Genomic DNA, 22132 nt, shown 5'->3' with positions numbered 1-22132 from the left:
AGTAGATTAAAACCTAAAATATAAGCACTAAAACCATAACATTCCTAGAAGAAACACCGACATCATCTTCGTAACTTTGGATTTAGCAGTGGATTCTTAGATACCTGAAGTAGGAGTAATAAAATTTTTAAAAGTAAGATATCCAGGCCGGCGCCGTGGCTCAATAGGCTAATCCTCCACCTTGCGGCGCCGGCACACCGGGTTCTAGTCCCGGTTGGGGCGCCGGATTCTGTCCCGGTTGCCCCTCTTCCAGGCCAGCTCTCTGCTATGGCCAGGGAGTGCAGTGGAGGATGGCCCAGGTGCTTGGGCCCTGCACCCCATGGGAGACCAGGAAAAGCACCTGGATCCTGGCTCCTGCCATCGGATCAGTGCGGTGCGCCGGCTGCAGCGGCGGCCATTGGAGGGTGAACCAACGGCAAAGGAAGACCTTTCTCTCTGGCTCTCTCTCTCTCTCTCACTGTCCACTCTGCCTGTCAAAAAAAAAAAAAAAAAAAAAAAAGTAAGATATCCATGGAATAAGAGAAAATATTTGCAGATAATATATCTAATAAGCTTCCAATATTCACTTACATAAATAATAACAAAATGACAAAAACCCAATATCAAAATGGGCAGCTGGGGCAAGTGTTTATCCTAGCAGTTACAATGCAGGTAGGATGCCCATGTCCCACATGAGAGTACCATGGTTCAATACCCAGCTTTGGCTCTTGGCTTCAGCTTCAGTCCCTGGGAAGGAGTGGTGATAGCTCAGGTATTTGGGTCCTTGCCACCCATATAGGAACATGAATTGAGTTCCCTATTCCTGGCTTTGGTCCATCACATTCCCAGCCATTGAGGGCATTTCAGGAGTGAATCGGGGGTATTATTCAGCCTGAAAAGGAGATGAAGTATGATATATGCCACAATGGGAATGAACCTTAAAAAGGTTACGTATTTTATGATGTCATATGTTTATGAACTGTCCAGAACAGATGAATCTACAGAGACAGAAAATAAGTTATTGTTTTCCAAGGGATAGGGGCTGAGAGAATGGCAGGTGTCTTATTGAGAACATGGTTTCCTTTTGGGTGATGAAAAATGTTTGGAGCTAGATATGGTGTGTGGTTGCACAGCTTCAGGCCTCTGAATTGTTCACATTAACAATGTTAATTTGGGGTTTGGGCATTTTGCCTAGCAGGTAAGATGCTGCTTGAGATGCCCACATTCCAGATCAGAATGCCAAGGTTTTAGTCCCAGCTCCACTCTGATTCTTGCTCCCTGCTAATGTGCCTGGGAGGCAGTAAATGATGGCTCAAGTACTTGGACCCCTGCCCCCCTCCCCACATGGGACACTGTGGTTCCAAGTTCCTGGCTTCCAGCTTCTGTCTGGTGCAACTCTCACTGTTATGGGCATTTGACAATTGAACCAGCAGATAGGAATTTTCTCTCTCTTGGTGTCTCAAATAAATGAAAATTTAAATGCTTAATTTTATGTTATTTGAATTTCACCTCAATAAAAAAAATGTAGTCCTCTTTACCATTGCTTTCAGCATCATACTGGAAATCTTGGTTAGTGTAATAAGAAAAGCAAATAAAAGCACACTGATGGAGAAGGAAGAAGTATAATTGTCATTCACAGATGACATTATTAAGTAGAAAATGTAAAGCAATTGACAAGTGATTATAGCAAGGTTGCAGGATACCAGATTAGTGTAGAAAAGTCGATTACTTGCCTGTATGTCAGCAATGAACATGTGGAATTTAACATTAAAAATACAGCATCATTTATGTTAGCACTCCCCAAAAATAAAATTCTTGGTTTTAAACCTAACAAAGATGTATATAAGATTTATATGAAAAAAACTGTAAAACTTTGGTTAAAGAAATTAAATGAATGGAGACACATTCCACGTGTTCCTGGATAGACACTCATTGTTGTCAGGTTGCCAGTCCTTCCCAACTTGATCTGTACAGTCACAGCAGTCCTGTCAGAATTATAGATTTCAGCAACCTGGTTCTACAGTATATATGGAGAAGCAGAAGTCCCAGAGTAGCCAACAGAATATTGAAGGAGAAGAACAGCATTCCAAGTCTGACGCTAACCGACTTCAAGACTTAGTATAAAGCACAGTAATGAAGATAGTGTGATTTGGCAGGAGTGCACAGACTGACCCATGGAGCAGAATAGACAGCCCGAACCTCACATAGATCAAGCTGACTGATCTTGGTAGAGGTGAGCAAAGGCAATACAATGAAGCAAAGAGTTCTTGCAACAAGTAGTGCTGGAACAACTGGGCCTCCACAGGCAAAACAATGAATCTAGAGGCAGGTGTTTGATGCAGTAGGTAAGTTGCTTCTTGGAACACTTACATCCTGTATCAGAGTACTTGGGTTCAAGTCCCAGCTCCTCATCCAGTTCCAGCTTCCTGCTGATCCACACCCTGGGAGGAAGCAGGTGATAGGTTGAGTTTCAGGCTCCTGGTGTTGGCCTGGCCCAGCAGGTATTCAGGGAATGAACCAGCAGATGAAAGATCTCTCACTGCCTGCCCTCTCAGCTTTTCAAAATAAAAATAAATAATTTTTTAAAAATGAATCAATACAGAGCTTATGCCCTCACATAGATTAACTCAGAATGGATCACAGACCTGTATGTAAGATGCTAAGCTATAAAGCTACCAGAAAATAGGAGAAAATCTTGATGACATTGGATTTGGGGACAGCTTTTTAGATATGACACCAAAGGCACAATCCATGAAAGAAAGAACTGATAAGCTAGATTTTGTTAAAATGGCCAATGCATGTGCTGCAAGACACTGAACAGAATGAAATGACAAGCCCTAGATTTGCAGAATTCCAATCTGATGGAGGACTGCTAACTAAACTATGTAAAGAACTCTTAAAACTCAATAGTAAGACAATAAACAACCTGATTTTAAAATGGGCTGGAGATCCTAATGGCCACACAGATGGCAGAATTGCCCATGGAAAGACCATCCCCGTCATAGGCCGTCAGGGACAACAGTGAAGCACCACCCTTCACCTAGTGGAATGGTCCAGGCCCGGAACACTGACAGCACCGAATGCCAGCAGGGATGCTGGTGGGGAGCACCAGGAACTCTGGTGCATGGCTGATGGGCTGTGCGGTGGTACAGCTCCTTTGGAGCACCTCTTGGCTGAGTCTTACAAAGCTAGCCATGCTCTTAATACCGTGTGCTCCAACAGACATGCCGCTTGGGTATTTCCCCCAAAGAAACTGATGCAGAATCCCGCCCCGAGATATTTGTAACAGCTTGGATTATAATCGCCGAGTTTTGGAAGGAGCCAAAATGTCTTCAGTAGGTAAATGGGTAAACAAACGGTGGTTCATCCAGAAGTTGAAGTATTATTCAGCACCAAAAAGAAACAAGCTGTGAAGCCATGAAAAGACATGGGCGCCAGGCCGGCGCCGCGGCTCACTAGGCTAATCCTCCGCCTAGCGGCGCCGGCACACCGGGTTCTAGTCCCGGTTGGGGCGCCAGATTCTGTCCCGGTTGCCCCTCTTCCAGGCCAGCCCTCTGCTGTGGCCCGGGAGTGCAGTGGAGGATGGCCCAGGTGCTTGGGCCCTGCACCCCATGGGAGACCAGGAAAAGCACCTGGCTCCTGGCTCCTGCCATCGGATCAGCGCGGTGCGCTGGCCGCAGCGCGCCAGCCGCGGCGGCCATTGGAGGGTGAATCAACGGCAAAGGAAGACCTTTCTCTCTGTCTCTCTCTCTCTCACTGTCCACTCTGCCTGTCAAAAAAAAAAAAAAAAAAAAAAAAAAAAAAAAGACATGGGCGCCTTCGATGCATAGAAAAGAAGCCATTCTGAAAAGGCTCACACAAAGTGTGATATCAGCTCTGTGCCATTCTGGAAAGGGCAGTACTCCGGGGACAGTAAATGGCTCAGAGGTAGCCAGGGATTGGGGGAGGGAAGGCGGAGGGTAGGCAGCAGAATACATCAGTGAAGCTACTGCACGTGGTGCTGTAGGGGTGGTGAATGATGATTGTCACGGAAGCCTTCCCTGTGCGTAGCTCCAAGCGTGAACCCTGATGAGAAATGTGGCCTTTGGGGGTCACGTGTCAGGACCAGCCATTGCACCAAGTGGGCCTCTGTGGTGGGGATGCGGATCGTGGGGGAGGCCGTGCAGGAGTGGAGACAGTAGGCGGACAGAGTGCTTCTGTTCCTTCCTCTGAATCTCACTCGAGCCTACGACTGCTCTACATACATGACGGAGCTGATCCACCTGAGCACGGCCATTCCCATTCATTTTAGTGCTTAGTGGCTAAAAATGCACTTCCGGGTGGAATGAAATTCAGCCGCTCACACACTTAGTCGCGGAAGCACCTCCACAGAATCCCAGGGTTCCACAGGACACCGTGTGGAAATAGCTGAGCCCCTTCTCCAGCTTCAGGTGGGCAGTGTCCTCCAGGGACAAGGAGCTTCCGTCTTTGCAAGGCAGCCCCTGAATCCGCCAGGCAGCTGTCATTCTTAGATCTTTATGTCATGAAGCTCCTGGACGGTGGTCCCAGTGCTGGCACCTGCAGCCGCTGGCGTGGCATCACTGGCGTGGCAGCAGCTGGCTGGCGTGTTCACTCATAGTCTTCTCTGCCCTCACCCATCGCGTCTCCTCAACTGTGTATTCCCCGTGTGGCCCGTGTACACATTGCCCGACTGCCCATCTCTGAGTGTTCTCCCTCTGTCGGGGACTCCCTGGGAAGGTCTGAAGATGCCCACGTGCTTCCTCCCTCCTGCAGGGCTATCCCTGTGCAGATAACACCGTGACCTTGATCCAGTGCCCCACTGATGAATGCTGGCGGTTTTCCCATCTCTTGCTTTTATGACGATGCAGTGGGAAATGCAGGTGCACATGTGGTTTCATAGGTCTGTAGGAGAACTTTGGAGAACGGGAGCAGTGAGACGGAAGGGTATGGGTGTATGGAATTGTATCAAGTATTGCCTGATTGCTTCTGTAGCATCCGTCTCACTTTCCCTCTTGTCAGAAGTCTCTTTCCCACGCCATCTCCAGTGCAGTCTGTTACTCTAACCTTCGGATCTTTTTGAATCTGCGAAGTGGTGTCTCACTTCAATTTTAACCTGCGTTTCTCTTCATTCTGCGAGAAGGTGTGCATTTTTATATTTTTAAGAGCCATCTCCCCTTCCCTTCTCTGGATGCTTTGTAGTTCTAAAAATGCATAACAAAAAGGCAAACAAAGGTAAGGGACAGGTGTTTGGTGCAGTGGTTAAGACACTGCTTGGGATGCTTGCATCCCATACTGGAGTGCCTGGTTCAAGTGCCAGCTATTCCACTTCCAGTCCAGCTCCCTGCCATTGTGTGCGCTGAGAGGAAATAGCAGCAGGTGGTGGTTGAAGTGCTTGGGTCCCTGGCACTTACATGGGAGTTCCCAGCTTCTGCCTGGCCCAGCCCCAGCTGTTGAAGGCATTAGGGGGAGTGAACCAGCAGATGGAAGAAGGAAGATCTCTCTCTGTCTCTCTGTCTTTTCAAATGAAATGGAAAAGATAAAATACTTTATGTTAGTGATGGGGTTTGGGCCACAGAGTGTGCTAGATACTCAAGTGTGCCCTTCCAGTCTGGAAAGTTTTGTCCTATCTAAAAGGTTCATCCTGTATTTATTATCTCTCTTGTTTTCTCTGGAACTGCTTTCATTTTCATTTTTTAAATCAGCTTTGAGGGTTTTTTTTTTCCCCCAATTTCTCATCCTTTCATTTGCCTTTTAAAAAAAATCTTGGCAATGGTGAACACATGTCATTATATCTTTTCCAGACCCTTAGAATTCAAAAAGACCCTTGGAATGTACCCTTAGAATGTTACGATAATGATGTCCCTGTCATCCATTGGAACAGTTGCGCCCCTCTGGTGGGGGATGTTGGTGGGGGTGGGGCAGGGAGTATTTGGCCGCTCCATCCTCTCTGCTCAGTGTTCCTGTCACCCCAGAACTGCCTCACAAAGTCTGTTTTAAAGGGAAAGCGTCTGGCCATCATGTTCTTAGTTTCTAGTGGGGTCTGAATGTTCTAGAAACGTAGTCCCCAGTGCAGCAGTGTTGAGAGGTGGGCCCTTTCAGAGATGGCTGGTTTCCGAAGAATTGGCTGGCCCTCCAGAGTGGGCTGAGGGCAGGTTGGTTATCCCAGGAGTGGGTTCCTGATGAAGGGAGGAGCGTGGCGCCCAGCACTTGTACACAGGCAGTGGGTGACCTCCTGCCTTCTCACCTGCCCCGGGATGCTGCTCTAGAAAGGCTCTCGGCAGATTAGCAGCCCTGGGCTTCCCAGCCTCCAGAGCCCAGGTGTGACCTTCTAGCGTTACAAAACTGTCAATACTGTCTCTGAGCTACCCGTTTTTCTCTGATTTGCCCTTTTTATAAACTTGCTCTTTTCTCTTTTGGTTTCATGGATATAATATCATCTTGAATAGAAAGTAGAATTCTTTTGAATGATTTATTTATTCGTTGGAGAGAGAGAGAGAGCCATTAGCAGAGAGCTGGATGGGAAGTGGAGTGGCTGGTACTTGAACAGATGTCCGTATGGGATGCCAGTATGGCAAGTGGCAGCTTAACCCACCACAGCACTGCCCCCAAAATGGAACTTCCTACGTGTTCCCTACTCTTCCTGAGTCTTTTGTATCCCAGGGCTCTGGGTGGGTAGTGCAGGCCTGCTGGCCAGCGTGCTGCTTGGTTTGAGCTGATGGCGAGCCCGCTGCTTCGGGGAACCCTGAGTTCACAGCAGGAGAGGACCCTTGTTCTAGCTCAGCGGCCTTTGCCACGACTGATGAAGTCCATCTCGTTCATTCAGGTTCCCTCTCATATGTGGACTGGGAAGAGTTGTAGCCAGGGTCGACTGCCCTGTGTACCATGTTCAGTGTGGAGAGGTTTGAAGGGAAGGTTCCGACTGGTTCCCCGTGGGACTTCAAATGAGTCTTGTTTTCTGCCTTGTGTCCCAGGCCTGCCCTGACAGAACCAGATGTGCCCAGCTGGAGCCATGGTCCCCCCACGCATCAGACCCACTGTGCTGCTCTGGGTGTCCCTTCCCGAGCTCTGTGCTGTTGCAGGCCCATCTTGGTAGTCTGTGTGCAGTTTCCGGGTTGTCTTGGGAGGGAACTCACAGGTCACCTGCCAGCCTTGCCATCCAGAGCACCTCAGCCTATGCTCGCCTGCTCTTCCGTCCCATCTCCCTGGGACATCTGTCTTCTCCAGCTCTTTAGTTTGTTTATAAAAATAATAGACTTTGGCCTGGGCAGTGTCCTGACCAAGCGCTCAGAACCAAAGAACCTTCTGAGCCTTTTGATTTTCTGTTACTCCTCTACTGTTCAGTACTCTTCAGAGTGTTCCTCCATTCATTCTGAGGGAAGATTTCCTTTTTAAAAATGTGTCTATCTGTTTTTGAAAAGCAGAGAGACGAGAGAAAGATCTTCCATCCTCTGGTTCAGTACCCAGCTGATCCAGGCCAAAGCCAGGAGCCAGAAACTCCCCAGCCAGGTCTCCCTCCCAGGTGGGTGGCAGGGACCCGTGTACTTTAGCCCTCTCACCTGCTGCCTTCCAGGGTGCACGTTTGCAGGCAGCTGGGTGGGAAGTGGAGGTCGGCTGGAACCCGGGCTCTGTACCGTGACATGCAGGCACTCCCAGCTGTGTCTGAGCCACTGTCCCAGACACCCACCCGCCCCGGGCGGGGAGCGATCTCTCCTTCCTGGTTGGTTTGCAGAAGCTGGAGTTCGTCAGGAAGCCTCGTCAGGGGTGTATTCTCCTGGCAAAGATTCCATCCGGTGGAAACGGCCCAGTGGTAGTGTTGGTGTTCCTGACCTGCCCACCCTCTCGAGGTGGCGGCCACGTGCAGGGCAGAAAGCAGGTGCAAGGATTTGCCACGGTCCTATCTCGGTGGCTTTAGCTTGGTTGTCTTTCGCTTTGGGTTCAGTTTTGGTTTTGTTGCTAAACCACAATGAAAAGGATTGGGGTTAGGGTCTTAATTTCCTGAGTTTATTTAGGTACATTCCCATGGTAACTATTATAGGGAAGTTTTACAAACAGGCATCATTGAAAGTAATAGTTTTGAGTAAGTTTTTTACTAAGATTATATGTCACAGTGCCAGTGTTGTGGCACAGCTGGTTAAACTGCTGCCTGTGCCATTGGCATCCCACATGGAGTGCCAGTTAGAATCTCACCTGCTCTACTTCCAATCCAGCTTCCTGTTAATGCACCTGGGAGACAGTGCATTATGGCCCAAGTACTTGGGTTTCTGCCATCCATATGGAAGACCTGGATGGAGTTCCTGGCTCCTGACTTCAGCCTGGCCCAACCTTGGCTGCCATGGCCATTTGGGGAGTGAACCAGTGGGTGGAAGATCTCTCTCACTGTCTCTCCATCTCTTTCTCTCTCTCTCTGTAACTCTTGCCTTTCAAATAAATAAAATAAGTCTTTAGGAAAAAAAGATTTTATTTCTCAGTGCATCTGATGGTTTGGCAGTTCATTTTTTAATTTTAAAGTGGTGACAGTTGCAGGTATTCTGAAATAGACTAAGTGTAATTACCTTCATTCAGATACTGAATGTGGGAACATCATCTCATTTGCATGTGTAAGGAGGACCACCCTGTGCATCTTCTTGACAACACTAATGGCAGTGGTGATGTTTTCATTTCTCTGAGCTTGTTCACAGAAACGTAAAAGTAATTACGGTTGCTTACGAAGATGCGCTTTGCATACACTTGAAGATTATATCTTATCTTTTTAAAAAACAGGAGCAGATGTCTCAAGTGTTAGATGCCATGTTTGAAAAACTGGTCAAGGAAGGGGAGCATGTCATCGACCAAGGCGACGATGGGGACAACTTTTACGTCATCGACAGGTGAGTCCCACCGGCCTCACGACTGCCAGTCAAGGAACCTTTTGTGTAAAATCTGAGCAGTTACCAAGACAGCTGCCAAGTTGGTGGGTGGCAGTCGCTGTTCCCTCTTTACCCTCTGCTGCATTCCAGGCTCTGTAAGCTGTGTGAGTGCATGCGGTGAAACCACAGCAGAGCGTGAAGGAGGCCTGGTTTGGGTAGGAGTTGGTGGATGTTGGTTAATTTAACCTGTAAATCTCAGTCACTCAGTGTGCACATCTGATTGTTGCTAAATTATGAGAGAATGGTATGTACTAGCATCCGTGGTCGTAGGTACTAATTAGAGAACAGAAACTTAATACAGCAACAGCTAGAATGTTAACTCACAGTGTAACTCTGTATGTGTTATGTTTTTAAGAAGCTTCTTTTTTTATTAACTGTGAAAATAAAGCATAATTTTAAACAATACAGTTCTTAGGAAGGGCAGGCTTAAGGTGAAGAGTTAAGCCATTTTTCTCAACGCTTCTGCCTCATCCATACACCATAGTGCATCTGGATGTATCCTTCCAGAAATTGCTTGTGCATTATTATATCTGTCTTTGAAAACTCTGTGGAGGGGTTATTATAGTTAGATGAGAAGGCATGCATGTATATTGGAAACCTGACTTCAGAAACCCGAAGTCATGCTTCAAGCCATCCAAGAACGATGCACCTGTGCGATAAACAGAGGAGTCCCAAGGGAGACCCAAGCCTCTGTTTCCTCATCTTAGTGAAACAGTGATGAGTGTTCGCAGGACCGCTGGCCTCCGGCCTGGTTTGCTGGATTGCGTTTGTCCTCTGCGTAGATGTGTGTTCAGCTCCGAGGCCTCGGTGGCAGCCCTGGGGCAGCGTCTTTTATGCATGAGTGTGTGCTCTGTGAATCCAGGGTCGCCTCATGACCCTGGTGACCTGTAGCTCCGGCACCAGCCTGGACCTTGGAACAGAGCAAAGCCAGTTACCCCACAAGTAACTCCAAGGCATGGCTCCGGTGTCACCGACAGCTTTCATCCCCTGAGCCGCCTCAGGGTGCTTCCAGCTCTGTGTGTTTCGCTGCAGGGGAATCCGAGAACCCCATACAACACAGTGTGCCTCCCTTTTTTTTTTTTTAAGTGGGTAGTTTTGACTCTAAAATCCTCCTTGGATTTGTATGTGCTACCTCTCCTTTTCACTAGATCCTGTTGATCCCTTTCTCAGATGAAGGTAAAACACTCAGATGCACACAAGGGCTGAGACTTGGTCAGGTCAGCCAGGTCTCCTGGCCCTGTTGCTCCTTCCCCAGCCTGCACTGCCTGGTGCCGCGCATTTTCAGGGAAGAAACCTGTAGGAACAGCAGCACACGAGAACTCGCGCGGACTCACTCCTGCTGTGATTGCAGGAGGACTGGCTACACATGTACGCGATATCCTTGAGACGGTTGTCCATGAATTATTATTATTATTTTTGACAGGCAGCGTTAGACAGTGAGAGAGAGAAACAGAGAGAAAGGTCTTCCTTCCGTTGGTTCACCCCCCAAATGGCCGCTACGGCTGGGCTGGGCCGAGCCGATCCAAAGCCAGGAGCCAGGTGCTTCCTCCTCGTGTCCCATGCGGGTGCAGGGCCCAAGCACTTGGGCCATCCTCCACTGCACTCCCAGGCCACAGCAGAGAGCTGGCCTGGAAGAGAGGCAATCGGGACAGAATCTGGCGCCCCGACCGGGACTAGAACCCGGGGTGCCAGCGCCGCAAGGCGGAGGATTAGCCAAGTGAGCCGCGGCACCAACCCATGAATTACATTAAAAACCAGTTGGTTCTTTTCTTTTACTCATGAACCTGCTTTTCTCCTATGTGTTTCTAGAGCCTCTAGTGTTCCTTTATCAGTTACAGTCTTCCTTTTCTAATCGGAAAAGCCACTTTTTTTTTTTTTGCCACCATCACACCCGTTTTGTCTTTGCTAGGGCTTAACGAGCACAGCAAAGCCCAAGAATCCCTTCTGTGTGCCCTCACCTGGGCTTCAGCAAGCCTTGGAGTCACGTTCCCTCCGATAAAACGCTCTGTGTGGGATGACACTGTCCACTCCAAGAATGTGGCTGAGAGCCAGATGGCGTGTGGTCCAGTGGCCGGGAGAGAGATGAGCACAGTAAAACTAGAAAATGACCAGGGTTGGATACCTGGTCTGAATTTCTCTATCATTTTGAACTTTAGGCTGAGGGTTAACCTAAGTGAAAGGCCAGACCTGTAAAGGGCTGGAGAGAGGTGTTTTCTGCCTCGTGAGCCAGTTTGGCTCCATCCCAGCCCTTGACCTCAGCTCTGGTAGCACTGAGCCAGCTGTATGTAATACACGAACAAACAAGTGTATTCACGTCGCAGTAAAAGCTTTAGTGACCGAAGCAGGCAGCCAGCACTTGAGCCGTGGCTCGCCAGCCCCTAAGCTGTTGATCATAAAAAGCTCTACTAAGTTCTGTAGAGCAGTGGCTCACGTGGAGTTGCTAGCTCTATCTTCGTCACAAGACATAGCTGCTCTCTTCTGATCACAAAAGCAGTACGTGTTTGTTCTGGAAACAGACCTCGTGAGATGAGGTCGTGAATGTCCCTGAACCCTCAGTGTTCTTAGGCTTGGAGATAGTAAGTGCATTCAGTGTTTGCAGTAGGCTCCCTCAGATGCTTTTCTGTGTTTTTACTCCTGGGTTATAGTCTTGGTTATGTTTTTATCACTTATACTGTGTGACTGTCCCGTGTTCCTCACGACGCGCACTGATACGGCACTGACCTCGTCTAGTTAATGATCTCTCCAGGCTGCTCTAGAGCAGGTGGGTGCACACTGACACCCTTGTCTGGCTTCTTGTCACCAGAGGGGAGCGACAGGCTGGAGATAAGACTTTATTACACAGGGCTCCTCTCCGAAATAATGTTTGATTGTAACGCGATTTCACTTGGATCACTCTGACCTGTAATTTGCATATGTCCAACAGAGGAACATTTGACATTTACGTAAAATGTGACGGTGTGGGAAGATGTGTTGGCAACTACGATAACCGTGGGAGTTTCGGCGAGCTGGCCTTAATGTACAACACACCCAGAGCAGCTACAATCACTGCTACCTCTCCTGGTGCTCTGTGGGGCCTGGTGAGTAGAGTGTTTATGTGACCTGAATGTCACCATTAGTGAAAATTATCAGTGTCAGTAGCCAGCTAGAGACAGTATCTTAATTACCTTTTTAAAATTCATTTGTTTGGAAGACATACAGACAGATCTCCCAACTGCTGCTTCACTCCACCAAATGCCTGCCCTGGCCGAGGCTGGGCCAGGCTGAAGCCGGGAGCCAGAAATGGGTGGTCTCCTTCGTGGGTGGTAGGGACTCAGCTACTAGAGCCGTTACTTGCTGCCTCCCAGGGTGCGCGTCAGCAGGAAGCTAAGCCCAGGTCCCCTGGCATGGGGTGTGGGCCTCCTAAGCAGTGTTTTAGCCATTATGCCAACTGCCCACCCCAGTATTTTAATTCCAATAGGTAGGTATATTTGTGATCGTCAGTCATCAGGGACTTTATTCAGCAAGGTCTGGATGCTGAGCTGTGGGGCACGAAGACTGAGCTCCAGTGAGGGCCGGGAGCTCAGGACATACCAGCCGAGGGGAAGACACTCAAGTCCACATCGCACGTGTGTGCATGTATTGAAGCATCATACTGTACCCCATAAATATGAGCAATTACGTGTTCAAAACTAACAAACAGCCCCCCACATAAAGCCCTCAGTGCTTTTTCTCAGACAGCATTCTGAGGTGTTTATCATCTGATACATTGGTGCCCCCCAAAATGTGGTCCCCTGGCCAGTAGCATCCATATCACTGGGGAGCTTCCTGGACGTGAAAATGGGAGTCTCACACCTACTGAGTGAGAAACTCCAGAGCTGGGCCCAGGAGCTGCGTCTGAGCAGGCCTTCCTGGTGATCCAGCCTCATCTTGCGGGCTGCGGAGCCTTTTTTTCTGCCAAGGGCCATTTGCATTGCTTATAACCTCACCACGGGCCATGCAGAATTGTCAGCTTAGAAATTAGCGTGCCATAGATAGATTGAATTTCAAGTCCGGCCTGCAATTGCCTTGGGAGGCCTTATCCTGCCTCCAGGCCAGAGGCTCCTCTATCCGGAGAGGTAAAGAAACCACCAAAAACAGATGCTCTTGGTGGTATCCATCAGTCAGCAGTTTTAACTTGGCATTTAAAAGCAGCTGTGTAGAGAAGAAATACCTGATGCTTTTGCTTCCCACCTTGACATGCATCAGAATTTCCTAGAATATGGGGGAGGGCGGTGTCGCTCCCCCTCTACGTGGAGGAACGACACAGGACCCTGCGCTGTTCTTTCGTCTGCTCGGCCCTCCCCGGGTTTGCTGCTGGTTCTTCCCGGGTTGGCTACTGTCCCTTCCACCTCCGTGGAAGGGCGGTTCCCCCTGGCCACTTTCCCACTTCCGCAGGGGAGCGGCACACCGCCGGCCGGCTCTCTCGGGGGCTGCACAGGTGTTCCCCTTAGATGTTCCCCTTAGATGTTCCCGGTGCATGCCGTCCCTCTCCTCCTTTATAGTCCTCCTCCGCCAATCCTAACTCGGCTGCCCACACGCCGAGTACACTGCTCTCCTCCAATCAGGAGCAAGTCCTACAGTTTATTGGCTGAACTGGAGGCAGCTGTGTAGAAGCTGTTTTCTCCTCTCCCAGCGCCATATTGTGGGAGAGCAGATGCATAGAATAAGTCTTAATTCCAGTAACAGTATAGTCCGAGTTGCTCCCCACAGGGGGGAGCCAAAACATTCTTGCACACCCCCACCCTGCCCCAACAAATGTAATCAGAATCTCAGCGCTGGGACCTGGGCATTAGTGCCTTCAAGTGCATTTCTTCAGGCTGGTCCTTCTGTAGGACTTGAGAGCTGAAAGGCCTATCTGGGTGAGGGAGGGGCCCCGAGAGATGCTTTTTGTGTAAGATGGCAGAGTGCAAAGTATCAGGTACCATTAAAGCTGGTTCTGCAAGACGGTCTCTAAGATGGTGATTCTCCAGCTTCCAGTGCTTCCAGCTCGCCTGGGGCGCCAGGTACAGTGCAGATTTGCTCTCCAGTGGGTCTGGGCTGTGTGTGGCCTGCACGTCTGCGTTTCCACAAGCCCCGGAGAGATGCCTGTTGGCTGGTCTCAGACCTTACTTCCAGCAGCTTCAATTTAAGGAAGTGTTTACAGTGCATGCACCTTCATAATAAATAGTTGAAAACAGCCTGCCCCGTAGGTTTTGTTTTTAAGATTTTATTTATTTATTTGAGAGGTAGAGTTACAGAGCAAGAGACAGGGAGAAAGATCTTCCATCTACTGGTTCACTCCCCAAGTGGCCACAACAGCCACAGCTGGGCCAATCCGAAGCCAGGAGCCAGGAGCTTCCTCTGGTTTCCCCTGCAGGTGCAGGGGCCCAAGTACTTGGGCCATCTTCCACTGCTTTCCCAGGCCATAGCAGGGAGCTGGATTGGAAGAAGAGCAGCCAGGATTCAAACTGGTACCCATTTAGGATGCTGGCACCACAGGCGGAAGCTTAGCTCACTATGCTATGGTTCTGCCCCCCCACTCCCTTTTTAAAGATTTGTTTATTTATTTAGGTAGAATTACAGAGAGGCAGAGACAGAAGAAAGGCAGAGAGGAAGGTCTTCCATCCACTACTTCCCTCACCAAATGGCTGCAAAGGCCAGAGATGGGCTGATCTGAAGCCAGAAGCCTGGTGTTTCTTCGGGGTCTTCCACCAGTTGCAGGGGCCCAAGGACTTGGGACATATTCCCCTGCCTTCACAGGCCATAACAGAGAGCTAGATTGGAAGTGGAGCAGCTGGAGCTTGAACCAGTGCCCATATGGGATTCCAGCACTGCAGGCGGCGGCTTTACCTGCAGTGCCACAGTGCGGGGCTCTGTTTTTTTGTTTTGTTTTTTTTGTTTTGTTTTGTTTTTTTTTTTGAGAGGCACAGAGGGAGGGAGGGAGAGAGAGAGAGAGAGAGAGAAGACATATACATCTTCCATCTGCATCTCCTACTTGGGTGGCAGGGACCCAAGTACTTGAGCCATCACTTGCTACCTCCCAGGGTGCATATTAACAGGGAGCCAGACTAAGGAGCAGAGCCAGATCTCAAACACGGGCACTGCTGTATGGGAGGTCTTAACTGCCGTGCCACAGCATCTGTCCCCACTCTATAGTTTTTGCTGTGCGTTTATGAGGTCATTTCTTTCAAACCCTTTTGTGTAAGACAAAGCTGGATTGGTATGAAATCTGTTAATAATCTCATTCCCAGAGACCTCTCTGCATTACAGAAGTTACACATCCTTCAACTCGGCATTTGACTCCGAAGTGGATTCAGCGGATAAAAATACCTCTTGATCTGAGAAACGAGACAGCTCACATTCCTTTTTTTCTAAGCACCAGGCAGTTACTGTGCTGATTAAACATGTGATGAGGCACTTTTTTAGGGTGTAGGGGGACAACTGGAACTGCTGCAGGTGGCAGGAAGTCGCCGTCTGAAGCCCCACAGGCCTGTGGAGATGTGAGTCCCCAAGGCCAGCCAAGAACAACCTCCCGGCAAGAGCAGACCCGGCTCCCCAGCATTGCCTGTCGTCAGAGTCCGGGGCGGGGCGTGCATCTCGCGTGTCCTATGGCCCGTGTGACCGTGGGGGAGGGATAGTGTAAGCAGTCAGTCCTCCTGGTAGTGCTGCCAGCCAGCCAGGGTCAGGAGGTCCCACAGGAGGGGCGGAGCCCCCTCACACACCCTGGGGGCTGCAGCGGGTGCATTGTCCATTGACCTCCTAGATACTGACACGGTTCAGCCTTGGTAGAAACCTTCATCAGGCACAAGGCCCAGAATTTCTCAGGGTGTATAGCATTTAAGCACTCAAGAAACATTGTCAAAGATGTTTAGTAGTCTGGACTTTTTTTGAAACTTTCTAAAAGTTGGACCGTCTGTCCATCACATTGGAGTACAAATATAGTGAGAGACAGTGGGGGAGAGAGAAATGTCCCATCTGCTATTGGTTTACTCCCCAAATCCTGCAATGGCAGGGACTAACCTGAAAACCAGTACCCCAACCTAGGTCTCGTATGTGGGTTGCAGGAACCCAATTATTTGAGCCGCCACCTGCTGCCTCCCAGTGTACACATTAGTAGTGAGCCGTGTTGGTAACCGAGCCAGTACTTGAACCCAGGCCCTCCAGTGTGGGAGAGCACATCTCAGTCACTAGGCCAAATGCCCACCCCCTCAAGCCTGCTTTGCTTTTTATTTATTTATTTTATCGCTTCTCAGCCTTTTGGCTAAGATCAAGTGTATATTTATTTTTATTTGAAAGACAGAGGCAAACACAGAGAGATCTTCCATCCACTAGTTCACTCCCCAAATGCCTGCAACAGCTGGGACAGGGCCAGGCTGAAGCCAGGAGCCTAGAACTCAGTCCACGCATCCCACATGGTAGCAAGGACCCATGCCCTCCAGTCACTGCCTGCTGTCGTTCAGGGTCTGCATTAGCAGGGATTTGGAATCAGGAGCGGAGCTGAGACACAAACCCAGACACTCTGGTATGGGGATTGGGTTTCCCAAGCCGGGCCTTACTACTGTTCCCAGTGCCTGTCCATCAAACCAGCTTTCCAAGAGCAACTTACTCAACCCCTTCTCTGGGAAAATCGAGTAGAAAAGAAAACTTTCAGGTCAACAGCCTGGAGCTCTGCCTTATATATGCAGGTGTGATGATACTCAAGTCCCAAGAGAAAAATCCAGTACAGCACAGTGTAGCTCTATAAATAATGTATTTGGTCACTGTTAGCCGTGGGAGATTTCCTGATCTGTATGACTGCTGATGATTCAGAAAGGCAATTATTGAAATGACTGGGGTAAAAGCATTTGAAATGGGACTCTCTGAACTTTGTGTGTCACAGTGGGTGTGAAGAGGGGGGCTGCTGAACTGCCAAGCTATTTTGAAGCTTCTCTAGTTTGCAGTATCTGGTTCCCAAGCCTGATTAAATATCAGAATCACTTGGGGGAGCTTTTATGAAATATCGATTACTGAGCCCAACATGCAGACATTTTGAGTCATTAAAGTCTGGGTTCTGAGAAATCTTTTTTTAAACAGCTATTGCTGGGGCTGGCAGGTTAAGCCACCACCTATGATATTGGCATCCCATATGGGTACTGGTTCGAATCTTGGCTGCTCCACTACCAGTCCAGCTCTCTGCTAGTGTGCCTGGGAAAAGCAATGGAAGATGGCCCAGGTGTTTGGGCCCCTGCACCCATGTAGGAGACCTGGAGGAAGCTCCAGGCTCCTGGCTTTGGCCTGGCCTGGCCTTGGCTGTTGCGGCCAATTGGGGAGTGAACCAGCAGATGGAAGATCTCTTGCTCTGTCTCTCCCTCTTTCTGTATAATTCTGCCTGTAAAAAAATAAATAAATAAAATTAGGGACTAGGGCCTGCAGTGCCCACATCCCATATGGGCACTGATTGGAGTCTTGGCTGCTCCACTTCCTGTCTAGCTCCCTGCTGATGTGCCTAGGAAAGCAGCAGAAGATGGCTTAAGTTCTTGGGCCCTTGTGCCCATGTGGGAGACCTGGAAGAAGCTCCTGGCTCCAGGCTCCTGGCTTCAGATCAGCCCAGCTCCTGCTTGTTGCAGGAATTTGAGGAATGAACCAGCAGATGGAAAATATTCTCTCTCTCTCTCTCTCTCTCTCTCTCTGTCTGTCTGTCTCTCTGTAACTCCGCCTTTCAAATAAATAAATCTTTAAAAAATAAATAAATAAGAATTTTAAAAATTAAAGAAAAAAACAACTATAGCTGATTCCAAAGCAGAACCTGGCTTGGAAATAATTTCAGTATGTTTGTAAAATTAGCTTATAAACTTTTTTTGTCTCTTTAATGCTATTAAGAGTACCAGTTCAGTTATAAGCAGTGCCAACATGGTAGTAAACTAACTTGGGGAACGAATTGTTTAATTTCTGAGCTTCTTAGTCTATTTGGGCTGCATGTTAAGACACCGTCATGGACGAGGTGCTTAAGCCACATGCATCCATTTCTCGGTTCTGGAGCCTGATAAGCAGCCATCAGGGTACTGGGAGACCGTCTGGTTGAAGGCCCGCTTCCTGCTGCATAGAGGCCATCATCTCACTGCGGCCTTGTTGGGCGAAAGGAACCAAGCATCGCTGTGGGGCCTATTTTATTATTAGAGCATCACTCTCATTCATGAAGACTCCACACCCCTGATCTAATCACCTCCCCAAGACCCACACTATGTGATACAGTCACATGAGAGCTAGGATGTCAGCCTAAGAACCAGGAGGGGCACCTGCAGACTCGCCCTGCGGAGCAGTCTTTCCCCACTGCACTAGTTCATTTAAATGGAGCCTTAACGTGTTGGCATCATAATTTATTAGTTAAATAACTTACCCTGGGGCCAGCCTTGTGGCATAGAGGGTTAACCTGCTGCCTGCGATTCTAGTATCTCCTATGAGCACCGATTCAAGTCCTGGCTGCTCCACTTTTGATCCACCTCCATGGTAATGCATCTGGGATGGCAGTGGAAGAAGGCCCAAGGGCATTGACCTCTGCCACCCATGTGAGCTGCCCAGATGGAGTTCCATGTTCCTGGCTTTGACCTGGCACAGACTTGCCTGTTGCAGGTCTCTTTCCCCCCTGCACGCCCCATTCCTCCCCTCCACCCTGTAGTAACTCTTTTAAATAAATAAATAAATAAATGTTATAAAAAATAGCTTATCCTAATCTTTATTTGAATAAAAATGTTATAATAATATATCAACGAATGCCAAACCAGTGTAATTATAGGGGTTTTTTTTAGAATTCATTTCTTTATTTTTCATTTTCTTGAAAGGCAGAGTGACAGAGAAAGAGAGGGAAGAGAGACCTTCCATCAGCTGGCTTACTCTCTGAATGCCTATAACAAGCTGGGGCTGTCCCAGGCCGAAGCCAGGAGTTCCATCCAGGTCTCCCACGTGGGTGGTATGGGCCCAAGCGCTTGGGCCATTATCTGCTGCCTCTGGTGCATTAGCAGGAAACTGCACCAGAGGCAGAGTAGCCAGGGCTCACATCAGCACTCCATTTAGGACCTGAGTCCCAAGCAGTGGCTTAATCTGCCATGTCACAATGCCTGCCCCTAGGAGTTTTTATTTAAGAATTAGAATAATATGGTAATTTTTTAAAAATAAACTTTTAGGAGAATCATTTTTTAAGCTGTCATACTTAAAAATCTCCCTGATTCCTGTTAATTTCCAAGTTTTTGAGGTCATGTAATTTACAGACATATATAGGAACATGTTAGACTATCAACCGATAAACTGTGGAATTAGGCCTTAAGAAAGTTGTCAGTTCTCTGAACCTTCACATTTCAAAAAAAAAAATTCTGACATCATGTGGGTATGAAAAAGGATGATAAGTATAACATGTTTCAGTATTTCTTAATATTAAAAAAATAACAACAACAAAAAAATCTTGCAAGGAATGTTCCCCAAGATTTCTGTTCTGCTTCCTTTTGGTTTTATAAAAGCACTGGTCATGTCCTACCAAAGTGATCTTGCAGGCCACTAGGGGCGCCATCGGCAGTGCTGAGAACTGTGTCTTGTTAAAAACAATGTGACAGCACCCCCTTGTGGGTACAGCTCGGTATGTTGGTCAGACTTTGTTAGCAGTAAAAGTCGGCCAGTGCATTCTTCTCTCAAACATGGAAGTAGCATTTTATATGGTTCTGTAGTATTTGTTGTGCTTGAAGAACTCAAAACATGAAGTGAGTTGCATTAAGAGTATAACGAGGTTAATCTTTTATTTCAGCTTCTCCTCCTATTGGCCATGCCTTCCAGGGAATAAAATAAAATGGTTTGTCCACACATGTTTTCCTCCATAAATTTTAACTCTCTTTCTCTTGCATATTCTGCCTCCAGGACAGGGTAACCTTCAGGAGGATAATTGTGAAAAACAATGCCAAAAAGAGGAAAATGTATGAAAGCTTTATCGAGTCACTGCCATTCCTCAAATCCCTGGAGGTAAATATGTGCTAATACTTTCATCTTACTTTCAAAACTTCTGTCTTAGGGATTTCTGATTCTGTGGAAAAGTTTCTTTGAGTAAGAAAAAAGTACGTTTTCATTTGAAGCAATCAAATGGTGTTAGTTGTCATCACTATTTCTTTTTTTTTTTTTATTTTTTATTTTTATTTTTTTATTTTTTTTTATTTTTGATAGGCAGAGTGGACAGTGAGAGAGAGAGACAGAGAGAGAAAGGTCTTCCTTTGCCGTTGGTTCACCCTCCAATGGCCGCCGCTGCAGCCGGCGCACCGCACTGATCCGATGGCAGGAGCCAGGATCCAGGTGCTTTTCCTGGTCTCCCATGGGGTGCAGGGCCCAAGCACCTGGGCCATCCTCCACTGCACTCCCTAGCCATAGCAGAGAGCTGGCCTGGAAGAGGGGCAACCGGGACAGAATCCGGCGCCCCGACCGGGACTAGAACCCGGTGTGCCGGCGCCGCAAGGTGGAGGATTAGCCTATTGAGCCACGGCGCCGGCTCTCACTATTTCTTTTACTGCACATAACTATGTGTGTTTGTTATTTACAAGTGATGTGCTGCTGGCCAGCATGTGTAGCGAATCTGTGTGTGTAGTCGCAGGCTTAGCATAAACATGTATCTGGAAGTGCGAGCCGCTGCATATGAGGATCAGGGAGGCAAGGTCCATGCACCGACTGGCCTCACAGACGTCATTGCTATTTGCTTCTTCTCTCTTCCTTTCCTCTTAAGATTGGCATTACAGGCCTGTGTCGGCCTTAGTCTCTTTTCCTACTCCCTTCGTGTGTGTCATAATCCCATGACTTTCAAGCACAGTCCGTATACTGATAGCCTCCCTGCGTTACCAGACTCAGTCATCCGACTGCAGGTGTGCACTGTGCTGCCCGGTGTTGACGCCTCAGACCTAACCACGCAGAGTCTCCTCCTCCCGCTTCTCTCCACCGTCCTGTGCATGGCGACCCTGCGCATCCTTCCAGCCTGCAGGCCAGGAGCCCCGGGCTCCTGCTGACTCCCGCGTGCTCCCCGCCCACGCCCCTCCTGTCTGGTCCACCTGATCTTCTCCGCCCTGTCTTCAGCATCTGCTCGTTTCCTGGTTTCTCCACCGTCACCCTCTGTGCCGTCCTCACTGCTTGCCTGGCTTGCTGCAGTCCAGACGACGGTACTCCTGTCTAAGACCCTCCTCCCAACGCCTCTGAGGCCCTGCACAGTCTGGCCCGTGCCCCGTCCTGTACCCACCCTGACCCGGGTTCCTTCTACCCTGCCCTCGGCATCCTGATCTGGACACGCTGGCTGCCTGCAGGTCCCCTGGCGAGCCTGGCCCTTCCGTCCTGCAGGGCCTTTGCACGGGTTGAGTGTCTCCCGTGTCCTCCCACACGGCCCTGCACTCAGGCCCTCATCCCCCTCAGATGTCTTCTCAGTGGGGCCAGCTGTTCAATTTGCATCTTCGAAGGTAGAGACTCAGGAGAAAGTGGGTAGTCATAACTCCAAACCTTCAACTTCACTTTCAGTTGGTCATTAAACTCATTTTAGTCTCCCCTGTGAACTATGTGGAGAGTAATTAAAGAGGGACTTCGCTGTGCACCCACAGCGTCTTATCAAAGGGCAAATGTCGAAACTAGTGGTCCTCCTTCCTCGAGGCTCTGCGGGGCTGGCAGAGCTCAGAACGCAGGCTGGGCAGCTGGCCTCCAGTGCCAGGGCTCTTCGAATAAAAATAGACCAGGGGCTGGAAACCCAGTGCCTTCGGAGGGAGGCGAGGATCTTAAAGAAAGCCAAGCCAGGAAGGGCCTTGGGCGGATTGGAGAACACGTGTTCCAGCTTCAGAAACAGCTGTGGTTTTATGTTGCGTTGGTTCCATGCTGCCACCAGCTGGAAAACCAGGCTGAGTGGTGCTGAGTCCTCTGATTCTCAAGAGAAGCTGGGAGTTGGAATTTTCATGAAACATTGATTTCTCCAGTGCTAGCAGTTAATTAATATAACAAGTCCCTGTGATGCACACATAGTTTGACACATTTGGCCTGTAGGCTGCTCATGTTTAACCTGCACTGTGGAAAGAATGCCCGGTCTGTTTCTGTCTAATAGTGTATTTTTTTTTTCTCTCCTCTGTATAGGTTTCTGAACGCCTAAAAGTAGTAGATGTGATTGGCACCAAAGTATACAACGATGGAGAACAGATCATTGCTCAGGTAGAGTAGCATCTGTAATTCAGCTCCAGGCCATGCCGCAGAAGGTTTCTACACATTGTGAATGTTGA

At 48.7% G+C, this 22132-nt stretch overlaps 1 protein-coding gene across 1 annotated transcript in view; it reads left to right on the top strand.

Moving 5' to 3' along the window:
* Window positions 1-22132, top strand: part of PRKAR2B (protein kinase cAMP-dependent type II regulatory subunit beta) — a 131168-nt gene that overhangs the window by 100727 nt on the left and 8309 nt on the right. Inside the window, exons 5-8 of the mRNA XM_002712035.6 lie at window positions 8740-8846; window positions 11809-11962; window positions 19764-19865; window positions 21990-22064. Of these exons, the coding sequence (XP_002712081.1) occupies window positions 8740-8846; window positions 11809-11962; window positions 19764-19865; window positions 21990-22064 (438 nt within the window). The remainder of the gene's footprint in view (window positions 1-8739; window positions 8847-11808; window positions 11963-19763; window positions 19866-21989; window positions 22065-22132) is intronic.

The sequence above is a fragment of the Oryctolagus cuniculus genome, chromosome 3 (genome assembly GCF_051225735.1).
Source record: "Oryctolagus cuniculus isolate XC-2025 breed Fujian yellow rabbit chromosome 3, ASM5122573v1, whole genome shotgun sequence".
NCBI lineage: Eukaryota > Metazoa > Chordata > Mammalia > Lagomorpha > Leporidae > Oryctolagus > Oryctolagus cuniculus.
Note: the sequence above shows the minus strand (reverse complement) of the source record. Positions and strands in the feature narration are given on the sequence as shown.